Raw genomic sequence first — 22,695 nt, forward strand, 5'->3', positions numbered from 1 at the left:
AAATGTTTTGTTTTTATTATACCTCAATAATAAACTACTTAAACTGGGGTATGTCATTACTTATTGCACTAACAGAACTGTGTTTTGTGCTTTATAGCAAACTAAAGCAGGCCCAAACAAAGTTATTTCTGTGTGCGCGTGCTTTTTTTTTTTTCCCCTTCATCTTTTTTCTAAACACGAATAAAAAGTTTTAACAGACCTATTTTATAGGCTCTTATTTTAAGCATGGAAATCAGGAAAAAAGGAAACCAGGAATTAAAAGTGGATTAGGAATGGCAGTGTGTTATTGGTGCACTGCTGTGGCAGTGAGCGCTGATTAAATGCAGAGCAACATGGTGAAGTTAAACCCAAGCCATTCAGTGGAAACTAAACCTTCCCCTAGCTATTTATGTATGCTTTGTTTATGTGGAGTACAAACATTTTAATTGCATGCCTATATTTCATGAAGGCAGAGAACTGCTGCTGTTTCCCATCTTCATTACGTGAAACATTAGAACCGTTCAGAATGTGAACTTTTATTTCAATATGAAATCCTCATTTTTAACAACTGAGCAGACTAGTTTCTATTGTACAACACTACAGAATGTTTGTGCTTTTAAATAAAAAAATAAACATTAAAAAAATAAAAAATGGAGTATAGTGGTTGAATGTGTGTGAAGTAATGACAGATGAAGACACTGATATTATAGCTGAGCTGGCTGGTGAGGTCTATCGTCAATTCACCATTTAAAATTGGGACCATACAAAGCAACAGAGCAGAATAAAGTCATGACTTTAAATCTAAAGGAAAGGATGAATATCGATTAAAACTTGAGATGCTGAAGAAAAAAAAAAAGCTATTAAAACAACAAAAAGCAATATTTTAATAAGACAGGGAGCTTGAGTGAAAGTAACTTTGCAAAACTGCATTCTAAGCCTACGATATTATTTGAACTGCAATTTATTTTATATATATATATATATAAAACAAACTATATATATATATATATATATATATATATAGTTTGTTTTATTTACATCTTGGAAATTGGAACATTAAAATATAAACTTTGTTTGCTGCACACAGGCATGTTACAATAGTGAAAGCAGGGCTCAAAATTTCCACTGGCCACTAATCATTGGCAAGTAAAAAATTTGGCTCCAGCGAGGAGAAATTCAACCCTGGTGAGTGCATTATGGAGCCATCAGCCTTGTAATGGCAAGGATCATTTAAGTAACACTATAGAGCTAGGAATACAAACATTTATTTATGATGCTTCATTGTTATATCTTTTTAGCACTCCCCGCAGATTAATTTGAGAAAATAAAAAAATATTATATATATATATATATATATATATATATATATATATATATATATATAAATAATTTTTTTACATTTTTTTTTTTTTAAAAGTCAATTTTACTTTACTTTCTACCGCTGGTGCGCCAGTCTTGCTGCAGTCACGCTGCTTCTCTTCCCATAGGAAAGCACGCAGGTATAGTGCACATTTGTGGCAATCGCCATGCTGCACCATTCTGCATGTCCTCTAAGATGCATTGACTCAATGGCAAGCGCTCAGCAGAGCAGAGATTGGATATGCTGAACGTTGGTAAAGCAATCTTTGCAGTATATTCGTCCAGGAAGTTCCTCTTATAGGTGGACTTGGGCAGCAGTGTAAACTGCTTTCTCTCAGAACTGGAAGTGTTAATACTGCTGATGCTGCTGGGCCCAGACATATTGCCCCAGAACTACTGCATTAAAAAAAAAAAAAAGAAACTGAAGTGGTGCTGGTGCCTGGCCAGTAGCATAAGACTTTGAATTTTGACTCAAGTCAAGAAATGTTTTAAAATTGAGGTCAACATTTGTTTGGCACAATTTAATGAAATAATAAAACCAAGGCACACTATTTTTACCGTTATCAACTGCTTCTAAAGGTCATATTGAGTATTTACTTGAAACTTTACTAAAGAGAACTAATGATAAAAGGGTATGAGAATATATCATTGGCTTTCTCAATCTCTATTTGGTATCCTTTTTACTTTGCCCGTTTAAAAAAACAATATAACAAAAAACAAACTATACTTTTAACCCCTTAAGGACACATAACATGTGTGACATGTCATGATTCCCTTTTATTCCAGAAGTTTGGTCCTTAAGGGGTTAAAGATTACTTGATTTACATCATTTATAAGCACAAATAATTTAGCATTGTAGAACTGAAAGTTATTTCAACAAAAGGAACTTTAAAGCAACTATCACATGTATGTCATTGTAACTACACATGTTCAATTCTGTGTTTTGAATTATAATCTACTCATTTTGTATCCAGCCTTCATTAACAATAAATGTATTCAAGACAGATTATTAATTCACTAAATTTCAGCAACAGATACTGCTACCACAGTTATTACATTTTATAAGCTAGGATAAATACTTGTGTTTATTTATTTTTGAAAAACATGTAGCAAGTTGTTTGAGATTTTCTATATGTATAATTTTTTGGGGGGGTGGGGTGGGATACGTTTTAATAAAAACGGTCACAGCAATATTATGCTATGTCCGAAATAATTTGTACTTTACAGCACGGTTCAAAAAGACACAGATGATTTAGTTTTACTTTCTAGACTGAATGTAACACAGAGACTGCTTAAATCATCTTTTGCACAGCATACCATTGAAGGATACGTCTGCAAAATGTGGGGAGATAACCTCGTGACCTATCCATATACATACAGACTTGTAGCTACATTACCATTTCACATTAAATATTGCTTCTTTAATGCATATAACATAGTATTTGACTAAACTAGCTGTCTGATGGTCATGTGAAAAACTATTACCAATGTTATCTTCAGGCAGGTTTCCAACTGGTACAAAAACTGTGCAAGGTGCAAATATCCAGTCCACATTGTACAGTATGAACATGTACTCAACTGAGCCACATTTATATCGCTGACTCTTTGCAGAAGATCCAATCAAACTTGACTATACTGGATATATTACGGGAATGAAAGTACATAAATAGTAGGGGTAATGGAAGACTACTGTCCACATAGCTTTTCCACCACACCAAAACAATACCCTTTCTGGCTAGTAAATGGCAATCCCATTGCTCCCTGGGCCAACAAGCGCATGTTAGCAGGGTTCAAACCTTCTACTACTCATTGGCAAGTACAAATTTAGCACTGGAGAAAGGGACAAATTTTCCATCATCAAAGAAATGCACCAACCAACAGCAATCAGTCCTGTAGTGGAGCCTATTTACATTTTCACACAAATATAGTTGTCAACGTTGAAGATGCTTTCTATATTGTTTTATTCATGCAATGTGGAGTTATATATAAGAATTATACATATAATTAATAAATAATAGTTCCTAAATTACTTAAACTAATTATTGAGGGGATCCAGGTAAGAGGGCAAACCACTGTAGAACATTAAATAAATAAATAAAATGTTTAACTACTTAATTTAACAAACTGTAATGTTTAGCAAACACAAGAATATGCATGCTATATAATATTTTAGTTAAATAAAACAATTTCAAATGTTCTCCAAATATGAGTGATTAACTTCCTAAACTGGCAATAATGCAAATTGCAATTATTTCAAAATTATGCATTTCTAATGGTATATTATAAAATCAGTTCTGATACAACTGTTGAACTAATGTAATCTATTAATATTCTAAAAATGAAATTTTCATCTGGTTGCAAATATTAAAAATCTAACAAAATCAGTGGGTTTGCACAGCACTCCGTCTAAAACTACAACCCTAAGTTAAATGGGCTTTTCCATTTTCCCCTTCGCCAAACTGAGGAGCGTTGCTGTATGCACCTGAATAGCTCCAATTTTTACTAAAAAAAATGAATATAATAAGCATCTGACAAAAGCAAGAGGGTGTGGTGATCACAGATGCTTTGTTCCATAATGACTGCAATGAGTAATAGTATTTTTTAGTGATTCCACAAACCATTCATGAACAATTTTTGCAGTGTGGCAGGGTGCATAATAGTGCTGAAAGCATACTGACATCAGGGAACATCATTGTCATTAAGGTGTGTACGTGGTCTGCAAAAATATCTAGCAAAGGGGTACGTGTCAAAGTAACATGAACATGAATGTCAGGACCCAAGGTTTCCCAGAGCATAATACTGCCTCTACTGCTGACATCACTTCCCCAGGTAGAAAATGCAAACGCACCCAGCCATCTACCTGATCTAACAGAAAATGTGATTCATAAGACCAGGCAACCTTCTTCCATTGCTTTATGGCCCGGTTCTGACATTCACATCCCCACTGAAGGCAGTGGACAGGAGTCATAATGGGCACTCTGACAGGTCTGTGGCTACACAGCTCAATATGTAGCAAACTGTGATGCACTGTGTTTTCTGACACTGTTCTATCATGGCCAGGATTATGTTTTTCAGCAATTTGTGATCGGACCAGACAGGCTGGCCTTCACTCTCTGTATGGATAAATGAGCCTTGGGCACCCATGACCTTGATAGTGATTCATTGGTTGTCCTTCATTGCACCACTTCTGGTAGGTACTAATCATTCTTCTACCAGGAACACCAAACAAGACTTGCGGTTCTAGAGATGCTCTGACCCAGACGTCTAGCCATCACTATGTGGTTTTTGTCAAAGTTACTCAGATCTTTTTTTTCACTTGCCCTTTTTCTAACTTTTCAAATACAAGAACATACACACACACACACACACACACACACACACAAAGACAGGGCTTTAATTTTGCAGTATATTCTCCACAGCTACAGAAAATCCACAGGTATATCTACCAGTCTGTTAACTGCAAAATTATATATTCTGTTTATTTTTTTATGGTTATTTTCTAAGCAGAAAACAAGTAAGAATTAACCAGGAAACTACAGAGCAGGAAAAAAAAAAGCAAAAAAAAAAAAAGCGGAGTTTGAATGTTTTCAATTGACATTGTTAGCCAATCATTTGCAAATTCTATGTCAATTTTACATAATTTTCAGAGTTAGTTTTCACATCCAATGTAAGACCAGTGCTCCTGATACATGTCCACACTGCTCAGATAAGGAACCTTCACAAACCAAAATCTTCCTTTTTTTGTCTTCATCACAGACTTCAAAACGGCAAGTTTCTCTAATTGCTTAGCCTTATCACTATGTTACATATAAGTAAGGCTGTTCAAGAGAACAGACACACAGCTATAACAATATTGCTACACAACTGGTTTTATCAGTCAATACACAGGGCCATTTCAAAGCCACGGTCTAGCTGTAAAGCACCACGCTCTACAAGCTACAAGTAGGGCAAAGTAGATGGGCCTGGCTTTAAAGGACCTCAGATTTATTGAACACCTTTAGATGCAAAATGTCAATGCTGAAGAAAATATATGTGTCTCACATGTCACCACTGTTCCAGAACTCATCAATAACAGCATAGCTGCTTCTGTCACCCATTACCCGTCCAGCAAACTACTTAGGCCTAACGGAAAAAATCAATAGCCTGCTTGCACTGGTTCCTGTGACTGCTTCCTTTGATTGCCAGCTTCTGTCTAGGGTCGGCCTTTACATGAGAAAGGGCTCTGCTTTCCTAATGCTTTCAGGACACTGATCTAAAACTAGCCAGCAGAACAGTAAATTTTCTCTCTGCCCTCCTCATCAATTAGGCCCTGCCTAAGGCTGCCTGTATAAGTGTGACCTTTGAGTTTAGGGTGAACATGGGCTTGTTGGAAACACCATACCATGGGCTCTGAGCCAGGAAATCCACTGACAGGTTAAACAAAACAGAAAGTTGTAACTGTCATAATTTGCATTGCACTTTCACGCCAACAAAGGTGTTATCAGTCGGGGCAAGCCCTTGAACACACAATTCAAGAACCCTTGAGTCACCCTCAAAGTAAATTCCTAAGTGAAGCCAGATAAACGGAGATTCACTAAAACATGAGTAATTCAAGGCCATGGTTCCCGTGTGTCTATCAATGGGCACAGCACAATATATAGCATACCTGTCGGCTCCCAAGCTTTCTTTTACCTTTGTGTTATAGAACGTAAAAACAAAAAACAAAAAAAAAAACACTCTATAGCTAGCTTGTATAGAATACAGATGATGGGAGGTAAATTTTACAACCAAGCAACTTTGTATAATGTTGTAATGCAGTAGGCATTTTGGTACATTAAAATTTGATTTCCTTACAAATAGTTTTTTTTTTTTTTTTTATGTTTACCCAGGTCTACAATTGTATTAAATGATCTAAGTGCAAATTGTATTAGCAGATAGAACCCAGAAAGGGAAAAAAAAAAAAGTACATTTGTTCTATTTTCTTACAATATTCTAAAATAACAGAACTTATAGTATTATGCCAAAAATGTAACTTAACAAGAGAATGCTCTTTATGGATAGAATGTTTCAAATGTGTGTGTGTTTGCTACAACACTAAAAACAATAAACATTACATGGATACATACAGAGAAGACTTCAGAATTAAAATGCTTTTTTAATAGTACATTCTTAAATTTAGGACATACTTTGCTCTGCCAAATTTAGGATGGAGATAAAGAAGCATGCTTAACTCTTTCAGTGACCAGTGTTGAAAACTATGTTACATTGCTTGCTCCCTGGATATAATGGGTTAAGCATTGAATGTCCCATTACAACCTACTTATTTATACAAGAGTACACACGTGTGTGTGTGTGTGTGTGTGTGTGTGTGTGTGTGTGTGTGTGTGTGTATCTACAAATAAATATGTAGAATATGAATTTTTTACATGCTGCTTATTCTAAATAAATACAATTGTCTTTAGTATGTCCTTCAAAAGTTAGTTAAAAATATAAGATCAAAAAAGAAAACAGAATTCACTACGTCAGCTATGCTTTCACTTCTGCTATGCTGATCTGTAGTTTGAAATTCACTTTGAATTTACATTAAATTCTCACCTTTGTAAATAAACCTCAGAGGGTTACAATCTTTAGGTGAGAACCTGTCACACTGTCATATAATTACCGCAATATACACACAACAAATATTTTATATACATGTCCTCTGCAGCTGCATTTGCATGCTTTTCAGAATATTACGTGAGAGGTCATCAGAAGCTTGTGTGCTATGACAAAATCATCCAGAATAAAATAAAGATATATTTCAAAATATATAGGCATTGGCATAATGTCTAGGTATGTTATAAGAATAAGAAAACATTTTGCAGATTGTGTAAAAATGTCAAGAAGCAGCAGTCTTCACAACAGCTGGGAAAGAAAAGACCTTAATCGAGGCTTGATGGATCTCTGTGTAGGCCTGATACTATGATTAACTATGCATCTGGTAGCACCTCAAGTCATTCTCTGTGCCTATCTGATAGTGAAGTGAAAGGGCATGGAGAGTGTCCAGACCCAGGGAGCAAATCATTTGAAAGCAGGCAGACATAGATCAAAGTTTTTTTCACTCTATCCAGTGCGATTGTCAATGCACCAAACCAGGCCTTCGTTGCAGACATAACCAGTTGGGGGGGGGGGGGGGGGGTGAGGGGGGGAAATCAGAAAGACTCCTTAGGATCCAAAGATAATAAAAGAAGATAGAAGGAGGGGGACAGAGGATAAACAGATTGGCAGGACCTTGATATCTAGAGGCCGACGCATATGTTTTACATCCTGATTTCAAGTTAAGAATGGAAAGGTTTTCAATTTTCTTTGAGATTAGTAAAAATGAGTTCTGCCATGTTGCAAAGACATAAAAAAATAGGTGAGCCATGAGAATGCTTTATGATTTTAACATGCAAACTAATAAAACAGAAGGGGTTATCCTTGTTCAAACAAAGTGACTGTATCATACTGTGTTATGTGGAACTATGAAGTGTACTTTTGACTCTCTCCCTTCCCTTCTTTCCTGCCCCTTACAGTCGTATGTGAAGTCACAAGTGTGTCAGCTGCCCCAATTGGAAATGGGTTAGATCAGCATTATAAGTATTTTAAAGGCATTTACACCAGAGATTAGATGTTATGGACCAAGGTTATGGCTCGGCGACATGAGCAATTAACGTAGAAATAAGGTCATAAGTGAAAATGTAAGTGAATCTAAAGGAAGGCATTTTCAAAGTTATACATCTGTGGGTGAATATAAATTAGAAGGCTATGACTTAGTTGTGATTTAAGCATCTGATTACCTACAGCATCTGAGAAGTACAGAATGAGTAAAAAAATAATTAAAAAACAAACGTACACTTGGACCTTAAAAAAAAACAATTACTACATATACTGCAGATTAAACACAAAAGCATGTAATAAATGAAAAAGCAAACAAAAAAAAAACCTCTGAAAATGAATATGCATTTGAGAGAGCAGCACAAAAATCTTATGTGCTGCAATTAGATTTGCATTTATAGAACAAAGAAAAGGTAGTGCTCCGTTAACATAATGACGCAGGCCAACGGCTGAATATTACTTTGCCACTCTAGTGATATTCTCAGTTTTCATTTACATTGAGAGTTCTGCTTTTGCATTAATTTATTGGTAGACTCAAATATCATTAGAGTATGTGTGTGAAATTAACTGAAAAGAATACACAAAATATCATGTTTGGTCTTTTAAATTAAGAAAATAAAACCAACCAAAAACATATGAAAAACAAAAACTACATTTTGGTTGGAGAGATATGGGAATGCTGACCACTCAAAGCAAGAGCTAATTTGGTATTGAAAAGGTTAAGCGCACTAGTGAAATGCAGATGTTTCATTGGGTAACCTGGTATTGTAAGAGTCTAGACATAATCAAGAAGAGCGGAAGGCAGGGTAGGTAAAGTAGTACTGTTTATGCTATTAGAATTGTGAATCAAAAGATAAAGTGCAGGAATAAAGAAAGGAAGAAAACAAAATGCAACAGTCAATAATAATGATTCATTTGTAGTATTTTTTTTCAGTGGGTAACTGGCTGTTTTGTAATCCAAATAGCACTCCAGGTTTTTTGAATCATATTAGCTCAGTGATGCAGATACAATATAATGGAGCACTGCAGTATCTTGTAATTGCATTTTATTGCACAAACAGAATCTTGTTAAAACAAACCAATTCCTTTATTAGGTGTTTCTAGACCTGAAGAAGATGCATTAAAACATCTTCTTACACGAAACAGTGTTGGAAATGATGGCATATTGCAGTATTTTGTAATACCTTTTATTTGACTACATTAACCCCAAACAAAATACAAATCCTAAAATACATCGACAAGCACTACCAAAAATAAAAAAAGCAGTCCATGCTTAGAGGTGACCTATTTTCCGATCATGGCATAGCAAAAACATGTGATGGCATTTTCAAACTGAAACATCTACTGATGCCACAAAAAAACATTTTAAAAAGACATGGATGAAAAACAAGCTTTATAATGAACCACAATTTAAAAAAAAAAAAAAAAAAAAAGCATTATAACACTATAAACACATATAGGAAGTGAAATGTAGTAAACAGAAACCTAACTTCAGCTAAGTAAAGCAACTTTGACATTACTAACAACAGAGATGGATTAGGTAGGCAAGTAATTTGTAATCTAGATCCCCGCGGGTTAGAGAATGGAAAGAGATGAAAAGCATATTATAAAAATATATGTCATTGGAGGATACCTTGGCTTATATTTACAGAGCTTATTTTATGCAAATGGAATTCAATAATTAGGTAGCCAGCAAGAGGGATAAAAGTTGTATTCTGCTAAATTGGGAACTCTAATACAAGTGTTTTACATTACTATCAGCATTCACAATTCTGGGTTCATTTGTGACTACAGTTTCCTTTCCACATTACATCTTTGCGTCGCTGTGAGGCTGAGCTCCAGATGAAGGCCGCACAACTGATTAAACGAAAAGTTACATCAGCTCTGGCCAGAGAAAAACCTAATCAATGCAGGTGGGCCATAATTTAATGCTTGATCAGTAAGTATATTATGGCTTTGAATAGACTCTTTCTAGATTTTACCAGACACAAAAATTGAGCTTCTGGCCTCTGCAGAAGATGAACAGAACTGCTAGAAATCTACACGGATATTCTAACATTGTTTTGGAGAAATTGTAAGGTTAAAATCTAGCTGTTCTGCCTCTTATAAGTTACATAATTATTCCTCTGCAAACTAAACAGCATGCTTTTTTTATATTATGAAATAGATGCAACCAGTTACATCATACCACATAAATATAAATTGCATTAAAAAAATAATATATGAATATATATCTAAATATGAATTGCATTACAAAAAAATTATATTTATGAAAAATTAGTTTTTTGTTTTAAGCAAGGTACCAGTTTTGTAAGGATGTTAATACAATGTTACAGATTGAGATCTTACAATGACAAAAAAGATAAATACTAATGATCACAATAAAACTTAAAATACTATTTTTAATAGTTTTATTTCAGAGAAAACTATTAAGGTAGATTATATTAATATTTGCAAATTATGTAAGAATAATCCTTCTAGCCTAAAAAAAAAAAAAAAAAAAATACATGTCGGGGGATACATTAGCATGCGTTTCTGTTGAGAAAGAACTATAATATAATAAATATATAACTGAAAAATTTCACTTAAAATCCATAAATTCCCAGCAGCAATTCAGGCTTCGTCAACTGAGAAGGAATGCATGAAAATGACAGGCAAAGGGCACTTGTTCCTTTCCCATACAAATTTTCTATAAATGTTTTTTTTTTCTTTCTTTTTTAAACATTTTAATAAAATATAAATTTAACAATTTATGGATATTTGAATATGTATATTTTCATAAATTCAAATCAAAATCATAAAGTTAACCATGAATGTTGCTTTGAATGTGTTAATTTTAAAATGTACAGATGTAAAAATGATTGGAAAAAAAATAAAACATAAGAATTACTGCTCATTAGAAACCTTTCTGTAGATGCAGTTCTAGAATGCCAATCAATGCACACCCAGCAAGTACAATTTTAATTCCTTTATTTACAAGGCCACATTTTCACAAAAACTGCTCGGTTTGATCCCTGTTGGCTGTCTATTGCAGAAGATGAATGCCAAGAATTGTGGCTTTGTAAAAAAAAGAAAAAAAAAAAAAAAGAAAGATTCTTTCTAAGTTAAATGAAATTGCTATTTAGCGCTATAAACTTGCCAAGCCATTTCATAGTTAAGTGATGTGTAAAATAAAAAATAAAAAAGGAAAAAAAAAAAGGAAAAAATTTAAAAAGGTCATATTTTATAAATATATACACAGATATATGTTCATTTTGAAAATAAATATATGATTTAATTACATATCTAATTATTTATATATCCATCTGTGGACACACGGATATAAATGCACTCATTCAAAAGGTATGATATGAAAAAGTATATCTGTGTTACCATAAAGCAATTGCTAAAATAAAATATTTATAATCAGATTAAAATGGTTTAATAACAATTTTACCGATTAAAACTATTTTTTTTTTAAACCAGTACCAGCGAAATCATGTCTAATGTTCTTCTAAATATTTGAATCTAAAACACAATATAACCAAAAAGTAAAATTGCCATTACATTGCAGAGCTTAATAAAACAAAATAAAATCGCATTAATGCAGTGGTTGTGTTTAAGTATCGGAAATGAGAATCGAGTTAAAAGGGAGCCGGTATGCAATGAGTGCAGTATCGGACGATTTAGAGATGGCGATAAATCGAACACTGTGCATGGAGCCTATAGCTCGAGAGAGGACTCCTGCGCTGGTTGTGCTGCTAATGCACGGCCGACGGGAGAAAAGGGGAGAAATAGCTTCCCCCAAACAAAACACGTGGTTCAATCTGCTCCCTGATGGATTTGTCAGGGGATGAAGGGCCATCGGTACCCCCCTCTCCTTGTCTATAGGGTTTGTCTCTGTGCACCTAGTAGATGATGGACCCAGTGAGACGCTTAGGGATCCGACCCGAGCAGCCACTGAATGGTAATTAACAGGATCAGTAAATAAGCAGTACTGACTGTCATCACAGCTAGGCACTAACTGCAAGCAGCTCGCATTGTTGCACTCTACGCTTTATTCACTACACTCACAATCGTAGCCAATTGAAATCCAAATGGCAATGTTTAGGTTAAAATTGACAAATTTGAGATTTCCCACACATTATCAATTTATGTTTGCCAATATTTTGCTATTCGTTTTTTTTTTATTTTGTATTATTGTGAGATGAGTAAATAAATCTGTGTACGTTTATGATGTGTTATATTGTGTGTGAGAGACTGCTACAATGTGAATGTTACAGTGTGAAATCAGAGGTACAGGGCTATATGTGTGTGACCTTTTCACCGCCTGTAGTGAGATTGTGACATTGTATAGGATTGCGGGTGTGATGTAAAACAGTAATCTGTGCTGGGAGATGGTGTCACAGTGTTTGTAAGATTGTCCCCGTGTGTCTGACTGTCACAACGTTTGGATGAAAATAATACTGGATGTTGGAGAAAAGTGATACATTTATAGTAGCAAGAATTCGAATCTGGATCAGAATAGGGAGGTTCATTAAAACGCAAGATACAAGCAGGCTGGTGTCTGAGCACGTGTACTGGAGGAATATGGGAAAAGCAAGATGAGATTCAAGTCAGGTTCTAGATCAGCTACCGATTTCAGCATTCTCCAATGCACTTAAATCGCCCATCACAACACACCTGGTACACTGCAGCACTGCTCTCCAACTATAAACCCTGGGACATTAGCATTGTAAATCTAGGGCATTGGTTACAGGTTACAAAAAAATAACCGCAACTAATATGGAAAAAAGCACCGTTTTGGGCACTCAAACTGGATGGGTTAAAACAAACAAACAAAAGCTACAACCCACTACAGTATAAAACCGCTTTAATAAATAAATAATAGAAGATGACAACTTTCATGAAGCTGGATTCAAAGAAATAAAAAATGGTTAATGCCAAGCTCAAAATACATTTTTTAAAGAAAATTCTATATATACACACACACTTTTTTTTTTTTCTAAACATGCCTACTTCTATATTTCCCAAATACATAATTATCTACACTGAACTCGTGAGCCAAATTACGGATACAATTTTGCCAAGAAGGATTATTATTGTCCTTCAAAAATTTTTTTTTAAAAAAAATGGATTTAAAAATAAACATATTGTTAAAGAATAAAAGTAAAAAGGGAAGATTTGGAATCCTCGAACATCTAACAAAGAAAAACACCATCTACATTTCTTGGAGAGTGTGGGTGCTTTTTTTTTTTTTTTTTAATGAATATATATATAATCCCATAGCACCAGAAATATGCACTGGCATAGTTTAACAGTCTGGGCATGAAGGTTTAGTAAATAAGTGTTAATTAAAAACAATACCATTACATGGTTATATAGAAGACGTTAATTAGCAAGTAGTAATCATTAAAAAAAAGAAACTTTGGAACATCACAGAATTGTCACTTTTATTCGACTAGATATTTAAATACAAGTACTGAGACTGAAAGATTAATCTTAAATTAGAGTATAAACAGTTTAAGTTAAGCTGTTTTGCCATGTTACAATATTACATATTTCACTTTTAAAAATAATTTAAGATACAGTAAAGACACGTCACCCACACCAATATTGAGGTATACATAAATAATTTCTACACGATAGACACTGTTGTGTCAGTTAACTTCGTGCAATGTAAATTTTTCGCAGATGTACTACTTTACTTTGCATTTGCATCACTCCAATCTACAAGCAATTGGATTACATACATTTATAATTATACACTAAAAACAAAATTATAACGCATATGATATATATACACACACACGTACATACAAACACCCACAACTCTGATACACACACGCTCACACGATACAAGCCAGTTCCTAATAACATTGTCAAAAACACAACGCGAAACCAGCATTGTGTAGTTGTACATTTAATATGTTAATAAAACAACATAAGTACACACGTTCCTTTCGAATCCATCATATCACTTACACAAGTAGAAGAATTATTTACTGATGAAAGGCTAAAAATACACAAACTACAAGGCTCGCGTTGTATTTGTTTGCTACAATGCTTGCTTTAAGCGATCACCACGGTGGGAAACGAAAACAGATGTTTAATAAGAGGAGGCCACGCGTTAACCCCTTGCATTCCACTGAGAGGCCCCTCTCGGCATGATGCAAGTCCCTCTCCAACACAGGAGGCACTCTATCAAAGTTAAACACTGTCTGCCACTCTCCCCCGTGTCACTATCACTAGTGTTGCCCACAGCAGTGATTACAAGCATCCTCCCTTCCCCTTGGACACCCAAGCATAACACCTAACACATTGTTTCCACTGAGTGTCTTGGACTGAGGAGAAGCCTTCCAGCGAGAGGCAGGTTTCCGTGCATGGCGAAGCTGTGTCCGGCTGGCAGGTGAGGATGAGGAGGATGGCTGGGGTGGATGGCTGTCTCCATGCTGGTGTTGGTGCAGCTGGAGCTGTGCTTGTGCAGGGCTGCTATCAGTCTGACCGCCGCGGCCTCTGATTGGACGGACTCCTGACAGCTCAGAGTTCTATTGTAAGAATGAGGCCCCGCCCCCTGCCAGGGCCTGGGGACCATTCATAAAACTAAACAACTCGCTCAAGAAGCCCTGAGATACAGCTCCAGCCTCCCTGACTCACACAACACAGACACAGCCATCACCAGTGCCAAGCCCTGCCACGGCCTGTGCCAGCCTGCCTACCCATTGAAACCTCAACAGAACCTCAAGTTCAAGCCACCAGGGACAACTTTCCAACGCCTGCACCTAAGGATTGGCTGTGCACACAACACAACGGGCTACGCCTCCCACCAAAAAAAAAAAAAAAAAAAAAGGCAAAGGGGAAAGGACCCTGTAAAGGAGACAAGTCAGGCTGGGGATGCGGCGATGAGTTTGTTCACTTTGGATGCTGTGATCGCTGCTGGTTGGCGCATCCCTTTGCCCCACGAACACTTTGTTGCAAGCACTTGACACTAACTTGACGTGATATTCTCCAGCGTTCCATCAGCTCTCAGCGTTCCACAAGGTTTAAGAAGCTGCCTAGGGTGAGGCTAAACGTAGTGTTTTCTGCCAACGTTTCCCTCCCTGCTCCGGCTATCCCAGTGACCCCCCTTCCCTTTGGCAAGAAGGGGCAAAAGCATTGGATCCCTCAACGTACTGCGAGCCGGCGGTGTACAGCCCGGACCTGTGCCCCAACATGATCGCCGCCCAGGCCAAGCTGGTCTACCAGCTCAACAAGTACTACACGGAGCGCTGCCAGGCCAGGAAGGCGGCCATCGCTAAGACTATCCGGGAGGTGTGCAAGGTGGTCTCAGATGTCCTCAAGGAAGTGGAGGTGCAGGAGCCCCGCTTCATCAGCTCTCTCACGGAGATCGACGCCCGCTACGAGGGGCTGGAGGTGGTCTCCCCCACCGAATTCGAGGTGGTCCTCTACCTCAATCAAATGGGGGTCTTTAACTTCGTGGATGACGGCTCCCTACCGGGGTGCGCGGTTCTCAAACTTAGCGATGGCCGCAAAAGGAGCATGTCCCTTTGGGTGGAGTTCATCACGGCCTCTGGCTACCTGTCCGCCCGCAAGATCCGCTCCCGCTTCCAGACCCTAGTGGCCCAGGCCGTGGACAAATGCAGCTACCGGGACGTGGTAAAGATGATCGCAGACACCAGCGAAGTACGGCTGCGGATAAGGGAGCGCTACGTGGTGCAGATCACCCCGGCCTTCAAGTGTACCGGCATCTGGCCTAGGAGCGCGGCGCAGTGGCCCCTGCCCCACATCCCCTGGCCGGGGCCCAACAGGGTGGCCGAGGTGAAGGCCGAAGGCTTCAACCTGCTGTCCAAGGAGTGCTACTCGCTGACCGGCAAGCAGAGCTCCGCGGAGAGCGACGCCTGGGTGCTGCAGTTCGCCGAGGCCGAGAACCGACTGCTGCTGGGCGGCTGCAGGAACAAGTGCCTGTCCGTGCTCAAGACCCTGCGGGACCGGCACCTGGAGCTGCCCGGCCAGCCCCTCAACAACTATCACATGAAGACCCTGCTGCTGTACGAGTGCGAGAAGCACCCACGGGAGACCGACTGGGACGAGGCGTGTCTGGGGGACCGGCTCAACGGCATCCTGCTGCAGCTCATCTCCTGCCTGCAGTGCCGGCGGTGCCCCCACTACTTCCTGCCCAACCTGGACCTCTTCCAGGGTAAGCCCCACTCCGCCCTGGAGAGCGCAGCCAAACAGACATGGAGGCTGGCCCGGGAGATCCTCACCAACCCCAAGAGCCTGGACAAGCTATGAGAAGAGGGGCACTTACCTGGGGACACAAGGACATAGCTTTGGGAGGGGGTACACCTGTCCAACTTGGGAGCACTGGACCCCCCCATACAGACCATGAGATACATTGCACCATGACGGCTCTGTCCCTTTGCAGGCCACAAAATAAACAACGAGACATTAAACAGAAACATTGCAAAGGGGAGTTTACAGAACAATTGAAGGAAGTCTAAAATTCCAAAGTTGAAGAATCTTGGGGTCTCCCCATGCACAAGACATTTCCCAATTCCACCCCTTTGCTGTCACACCAAGCAGTATGACACTGTGATGGGCACACCTCAAGGGAAAAGGACAAACTTGTGATCAACTCTAATAGCATTCCTCTTGAAAATACTTTAAATATTTATAGTATATAACCGATCCTTTTGCAGTTAACCGACACACCTTAAATTGGCTGGGGTCATTGGCTAATGAATCAGTATGATAGAATTGCACAGTGACAGGTTAAGTTCCTGTTTGTAACAAGAATAATTAATTTGGAAGACCTTTATGTAAGGGGGATATATGTAATAAACAGTCAAATATTAAAATATTACTGATGGTCATTTCTTCTGACCATGTTTGAGCCATTACAGTTTTGTTTACAAATCGAGAGGTTACTTAAAAAACGTGACCTTACAGGATCGTCACAACTGTTGATCACAACTTTTACCAAAACCCCTCGTTTTTATTACAGATACAGAGACAGCAAAGTGGCAAAAGCACTGCTACTTAAAAACCTAAACAGTGTTGAAAAGATTGGCACCCTTGAGCTAGTTGACAAACCAAACAATCGCCCTAGTTCACTTATGTGTTTGGCAGCACCCATCAGTAATGTGTGATAAGCATGAAGAGTGGACCAAGTCTCAGCATCCTTCAAAGGGGGGACTTTTCTAAAGCTTTGGGATGAAAAGGGACATTTTGTTGCACAGAAAGAGAGAGGGAGGAAAAACTCTCTTTCCAAACAATGTGAATCAACTCACAAGAGAAGCAATCGGACTTTTAAAAGGAAAATTCAAGGTACATTTTTTTTTCTAAAAATAAAAAAATGTAACAATTTTCTTTATTTTTTATTTTTGCCTGAATGTTTGTCACCAAGTGAACAAAAAATTATTTAAACTATATGTACAAAATTCGCTTTTAAACTATTACCGATGTTAAATGTATTATAGTGCCAATGTTAGCCTGCTAACAGCAGCTGACTCACTGAAACATGAAATAAATAAAGGAACTTTAATAAAAACTATTACTTTAAATTGGTATGGCTTTCTTCTGGGTTTTTAATCACAAAAGTGACAGAACTAATGTATTTTCTTGCATTAATCTGCATAATATATACTAAACACATTTGAAGATCGATTTAAAATACAGCTAATTGTAATTAAGGATTTAATAGGAGTATGAGAAAGGAGATTTATTAGCAATATTTTACAGAAATGACAAAATAAAATATTCACAATGTAAGTTCTAAAACCATGTAATTTGCCTTTTGATTTGTTGTTTTTAATATATGTATTAATTAGTATGGGGAAAGCAAGAAATGCGATCAGAATTTGGAATTCCCCTTGTAAATAATTAAAACATTACTTAGAAAATAAAAAGCATTTTTTTTTTTTTTTTTTTTTTTTTTTTTTTTAGCAAGAACAAAGCATTTACATTCTCTCATCCAAATATGTATTGGCTGATTATGAGCACAACTATTCACAGGAAAACTAACGACTTTACCAGGCCTACATTGTGAAATACTAAATCCGCCCTTTAGAACATGTTTCCCCCTTTAATCAAAATCTAAAATATACTTTATAAAAAAATTACAGATATAGAATAATTTATGCTTTAAATAAATCGGTGGTAAATAAAATAAAAAAAAACGCACAAAGAATAATAATAATAATAAAAAAAACAACAACAGTTAATTACAGTATTCCAACATAATAATTAAATACTACATGTGAAGCGCTTCCTTGTACTAATCAATTATAGATCGAGGTCTTTGTTTGGGTATTATATATACAATACAATTTATTTTAAGAGTATAATTAAAAAAAAAAAAGTTACAAAATAAAAAGTTTCCTTTTTCCTCTTATGGTCGAACTTGTCTTGTTAAGTTACACAAACAGGCTCCTAGTGTCTGACTACTGTTTCGTTGTAAAAACAAGCAGAAAGTGCTAAGAGAAAGTGTGATCTTATTGCACAGATCTTATCTACATCACAGCTCGGACAGAAGGCCTGTCAGAATGTTATACTAACACACACGGCAGACTGGTCAGTATACAAGATAACACGCTTAGGGCTGGGACCATGTATAAGCCCAACAACAGGCATTAATTGATTTATTGTGCAAGCAAACGGACATAGGCATTTTAGCCATTTAGCTAAGTCATGACAAGATAATCTTATACGGATTTTATATAATTATAGAATACACATTGACTAGACCTTCCAAATAATTAGGAAGTGTGTATGAATTGCTGCACAATGAAATCAGATGTAACTCAAGGTTTGTGCTGAGAACTTGATTCTAATCTGATACATGACTAGGGTTAAAAAGTGTCAAGTATAGTAGTATAAACTGGCATCTTGATACATGTATCTTTTTCGAGTGAAATGCTGAAGTAAAGGACCGATTAGCAGCGCGAAATCATTTTAATAATAAACTCATTCGTGGGCCTAAAAACGTTGTTTCAGTCAATGGGAGATAAATAAACCCTGCTGTTTCAGTGCAACCCTCCCTCATAGATCTTTTACATCAGAAAAGGGTTAGTAATTCAATAAAATGAGGAGGAAAACAAGACTACTGCACAGACATGGTCTGCTTATTATTTTATATTAGATGCGATATATTACTGAGCAAACCTTTTACTAGTCAAACTATAAAATGCAGTATTACACTGTACAATTAACAAGTAAAACAACACACAATAGTAACCAAAAACAAACCAAACCATATATACATTAAGGTGCAAAAGAGGAGATTATGGTTAATTCTTAGAAGGTCACTTTTAATATGAGGGAGGTAACAAGGTTTTGCAGATTGATTGTCAGGCTGGTAATCAAAGTGTTAATGTAAGCTTTTTTCCCCCATATCTGTATAGGCCAAACCTTTGCTCCAGATACACGTGCTGTCCCTACAACCTACTCCCTGCTGGCATGGCAATCCATTGTTATTTTGAGATACTCCACAGTAATGCTCTGGGTGACATTTTCCAGACTCATTTATCTCCAGTACACGGGTGTCTAGATAGGGGGTCAGTGTCTGGCTTACCTTTGGATCGATTTTCTTAAAGCTAGGATCGTCCTCGTCCACCTCAAAGAAGAGTTCAGTGGAGGTGACAGAAAGGGTCCCATTCAGCACTATTGAGGGAGCCACTAACTGAGCAGGAGTACAGAGGCTAACGGGACCTGTCAAGAAACAACCGTGTGAGACCCACTGATCAGACCCAACTATTAATACAATACAGCCAGGCCCCGGTGTTTAACCATAGCACTCCCAGACATAGGCTACACAGTTCTGTGGCAGTGACAACAACAACACATTGCAAATCACCCAGGGGCCATGATTGGATAAGGGGTTAAATCATTTCTACAAATAGAAAGCAGCAATAAACTGGGGCGCAGAGCACCCCATTATGTGTGTTAATAAGGTACCCCAGAGTGCATGGGACCAGGTAAAAACAGGGCCATTGGAGAGATTAGATGTGATACAGGTGTTGCAGCTATATGTTTTGGGTGCATTGTTTAATTCTGCTGCTAAATGAATATCAGTGTTATTGAATAAATGTGAAATGCTCCAAACCGAAATCCCAATGGCAACATTTAGTCTAAATCAGACAGGCCCTGTCTATATGGGAATCCGAACAATTTGACAAATGTGATCTTTTTGCCTACATGTTGCGATTCTGATCTCAATTTGGTAGAATTCGGAGTGCTTGTGCTAAGGCATTAAAGCGTATTTCAGTAATAATCATGTGAATGGGGGTGGGGACCTGGCTTTCCCCCTCACTGCAGTCATCAAAAAAAATCACACATGCAGTATCTTCATTTCTGGGACAAACATTAAGGACAGGAGGACTACAGAAAGCAGGGCAGCCAGCATGCAAATGCAAAGTGCGAAATTCGGAATTTACATAGTGATCAGAATGTCATGTTCGAAATTTAATGTGGGGGGGGGGGGGGGGGGGGGGGTAAAGCATGCAGAACCCAATTCTAGAGGACTAGACTATAAAGATACGGCACATATTCATGACAGACAGTATCCCGACAGTGGATGAGCTCATGCACATAGAAACGTGTATAAAACGCATCGTATTGTGCTTCCATGTATACATAGCTATTCATACACACTACACATAACATATCTAGATACTGCGCATATACACACACATTACATATATACATACACGTGTACTCAGTGAAAACTCCATATAATCCATGCAGTGTGTGTGTCTGTGTGAGTATATATATATATATATATATATAAAAACACATATATACAAAAGTACACCCTCTATATGGGGGGGGGGGGGGGGGGAGGGGTTAAAGCCTATGCTATGTTTTGATCCACTGCGGTCAATATCTTGCAGTGAAATCATTTGGGTATAGAAACAATATCTTTATGAAAGGGTGGGGGGAGGTCTGTGCAATATATGAGTGACACCGAAATTCTGGATTAATACAGTGCTTAGAAATGAGGAGCACGGGGCCAGGTAATGATTTTGGTGAATTACTGCCAAAAAATTTCAGATGAATTGTCATTTCCATCGATTGTTAGACGTGTGAGTGTCTTTAATCTGCCATCAATCTTCATGTGTGCCATGTGGACAAAGAGGAAGATGCTATGCTGAGATTAGAGCAGGCTTTCCCCTCTATTCCCAGTGTACAGATACATTGTGTCTGCAGATGGGCAGCAGATAGCTGGAGCCCTGCTTTGATTTCCCAGTGCTCAGCCCCACAAATGAATGAAATAAGCAACTTTGTGTTCCCTGCCCTGTGCATTAACATGGAATTCACAGGCGAAATAACATTTTCCCAATCACTCCCAGACATTCAATTACAGAAAGCGAGGGCAGCTGCTATAGGCAGGGGCAGTATGGCCCACAAGAGGGGGGTGGTTGGGGGGAGACAATTTGCACTTCATTTCCAACCGACAGCACTTTATTATTGAGGATTACCTCTTAATCCTATTGCCATTGTCAGGATTATGTAATTAAACTCGTGTCACCTCTATTACAGTATTATTGTATGCTTCTCAGAGTGGATGAGTACTCCTCCTCTATGAAAGACACGTTGGATTCAATTTCCAAATCGCCTCCCTTTATTGAAAGGCACTTACACCATCACACACCGCATTCCATTCTCAGACTGTGCTATAGCTAAATTCTGTATCAGTGTTTAGTATTTAAAGTCTCCACTGAACAGACACTTGGATTTTAATATATACATAATCAAGTAAAGCTATATAAACATTACTAATGTGGTTTGATAAAGAATGCTGAGGTGTTAATAGAGCATGCATATTTATGATAGGTCACATACTGTATGTTGGACATGTGGGCAGAATTACTTTATGTATCTCCAAAAAGATGGCCCCAAAATTGGTTGAAATATGACAGGGCATTTCAACATTCCTAGTTCACCAAGAATATATAGACAGGCAGACATGCTATTCTTGTCATTTACTCTTTGTAAAATGCATGTGTCACTTTTCTACAAGCTGAAACATTATATATATATATATATATATATATATATATATATATATATATATATATATATATATATATATATATATATATATATATAATTAAAAAAAAAATCAATGGAGGAGAAATTGAGCCTGCAATGTTGGTGGACATGAGCTAAAGGTAGGGATTGGGGATCTGATACTACTGTGAGGGATGCACTGACTAGTAAGATGTGAGACTTCAGATGGATGGATAATCTGCATACTCTCAGTAATATCTCAAACAGAAATTCATATACTACAACATATTTATGTTGGATGTCAATTGTCTGTCCCTGTGAATGTTGGTAAAGCATATCATAAATGAAGTAGGTGAAAATGGCAAGATATGATCAGGAGGATGAGTAACAGGACAGGCTGTGTAGGAGCCAAGCAAAAATATGGTGGGTGGGCAGAATTGTGCAGACCACAATTGTTGTTTATGATGGAGTGCTTGTGCAAGAAGTCAAAATCTAGGCCTGGGAAAGGCGACTTTTGACACTCCAGATGTTGTGGACTACATCCATTTTGACACTTGAGCATTATTGGATATGTAGTCCATCTGTAGTACCGAAGGTTGCCTAGCCCTGAATACCGCCTGGAGTACCGAAGGTTCTGGGGGAAGAGTACTGTAGGAGCACATCAAGTAGGGATAAGTGAGGGTAATTTTTTGTAAAAGCCCAGCAGACAAAACATGTTCAGCAAACCTAATTGGACTGACTCTGGCAAATACT

At 37.6% G+C, this 22,695-nt stretch overlaps 2 protein-coding genes across 4 annotated transcripts in view; one reads left to right on the forward strand and one right to left on the reverse strand.

Moving 5' to 3' along the window:
• The window catches only part of LRBA (LPS responsive beige-like anchor protein), a 619,335-nt gene that overhangs the window by 233,280 nt on the left and 363,360 nt on the right, over nucleotides 1-22,695 (reverse strand). For both annotated transcript variants that reach the window (XM_063458500.1, XM_063458501.1), the window contains exon 39: nucleotides 19,505-19,641. In XM_063458500.1, coding sequence (XP_063314570.1) covers nucleotides 19,505-19,641 — 137 coding nt within the window. The remainder of the gene's footprint in view (nucleotides 1-19,504; nucleotides 19,642-22,695) is intronic.
• The window catches only part of MAB21L2 (mab-21 like 2), a 106,109-nt gene continuing 97,610 nt past the window's right edge, over nucleotides 14,197-22,695 (forward strand). The window contains exon 1 of one of the 2 annotated variants that reach the window (XR_010091258.1): nucleotides 14,197-17,259. Coding sequence is in view for 1 of the 2 variants with exons in the window: in XM_063458512.1 (XP_063314582.1) it covers nucleotides 15,145-16,224 (1,080 nt within the window). In the remaining variant the exon portion in view is untranslated. Of the gene's footprint in view, nucleotides 17,541-22,695 lie in introns of those variants that run through there. The other variant, XM_063458512.1, reaches the window with a different exon arrangement.

The sequence above is a fragment of the Pelobates fuscus genome, chromosome 6 (assembly GCF_036172605.1).
Source record: "Pelobates fuscus isolate aPelFus1 chromosome 6, aPelFus1.pri, whole genome shotgun sequence".
NCBI lineage: Eukaryota > Metazoa > Chordata > Amphibia > Anura > Pelobatidae > Pelobates > Pelobates fuscus.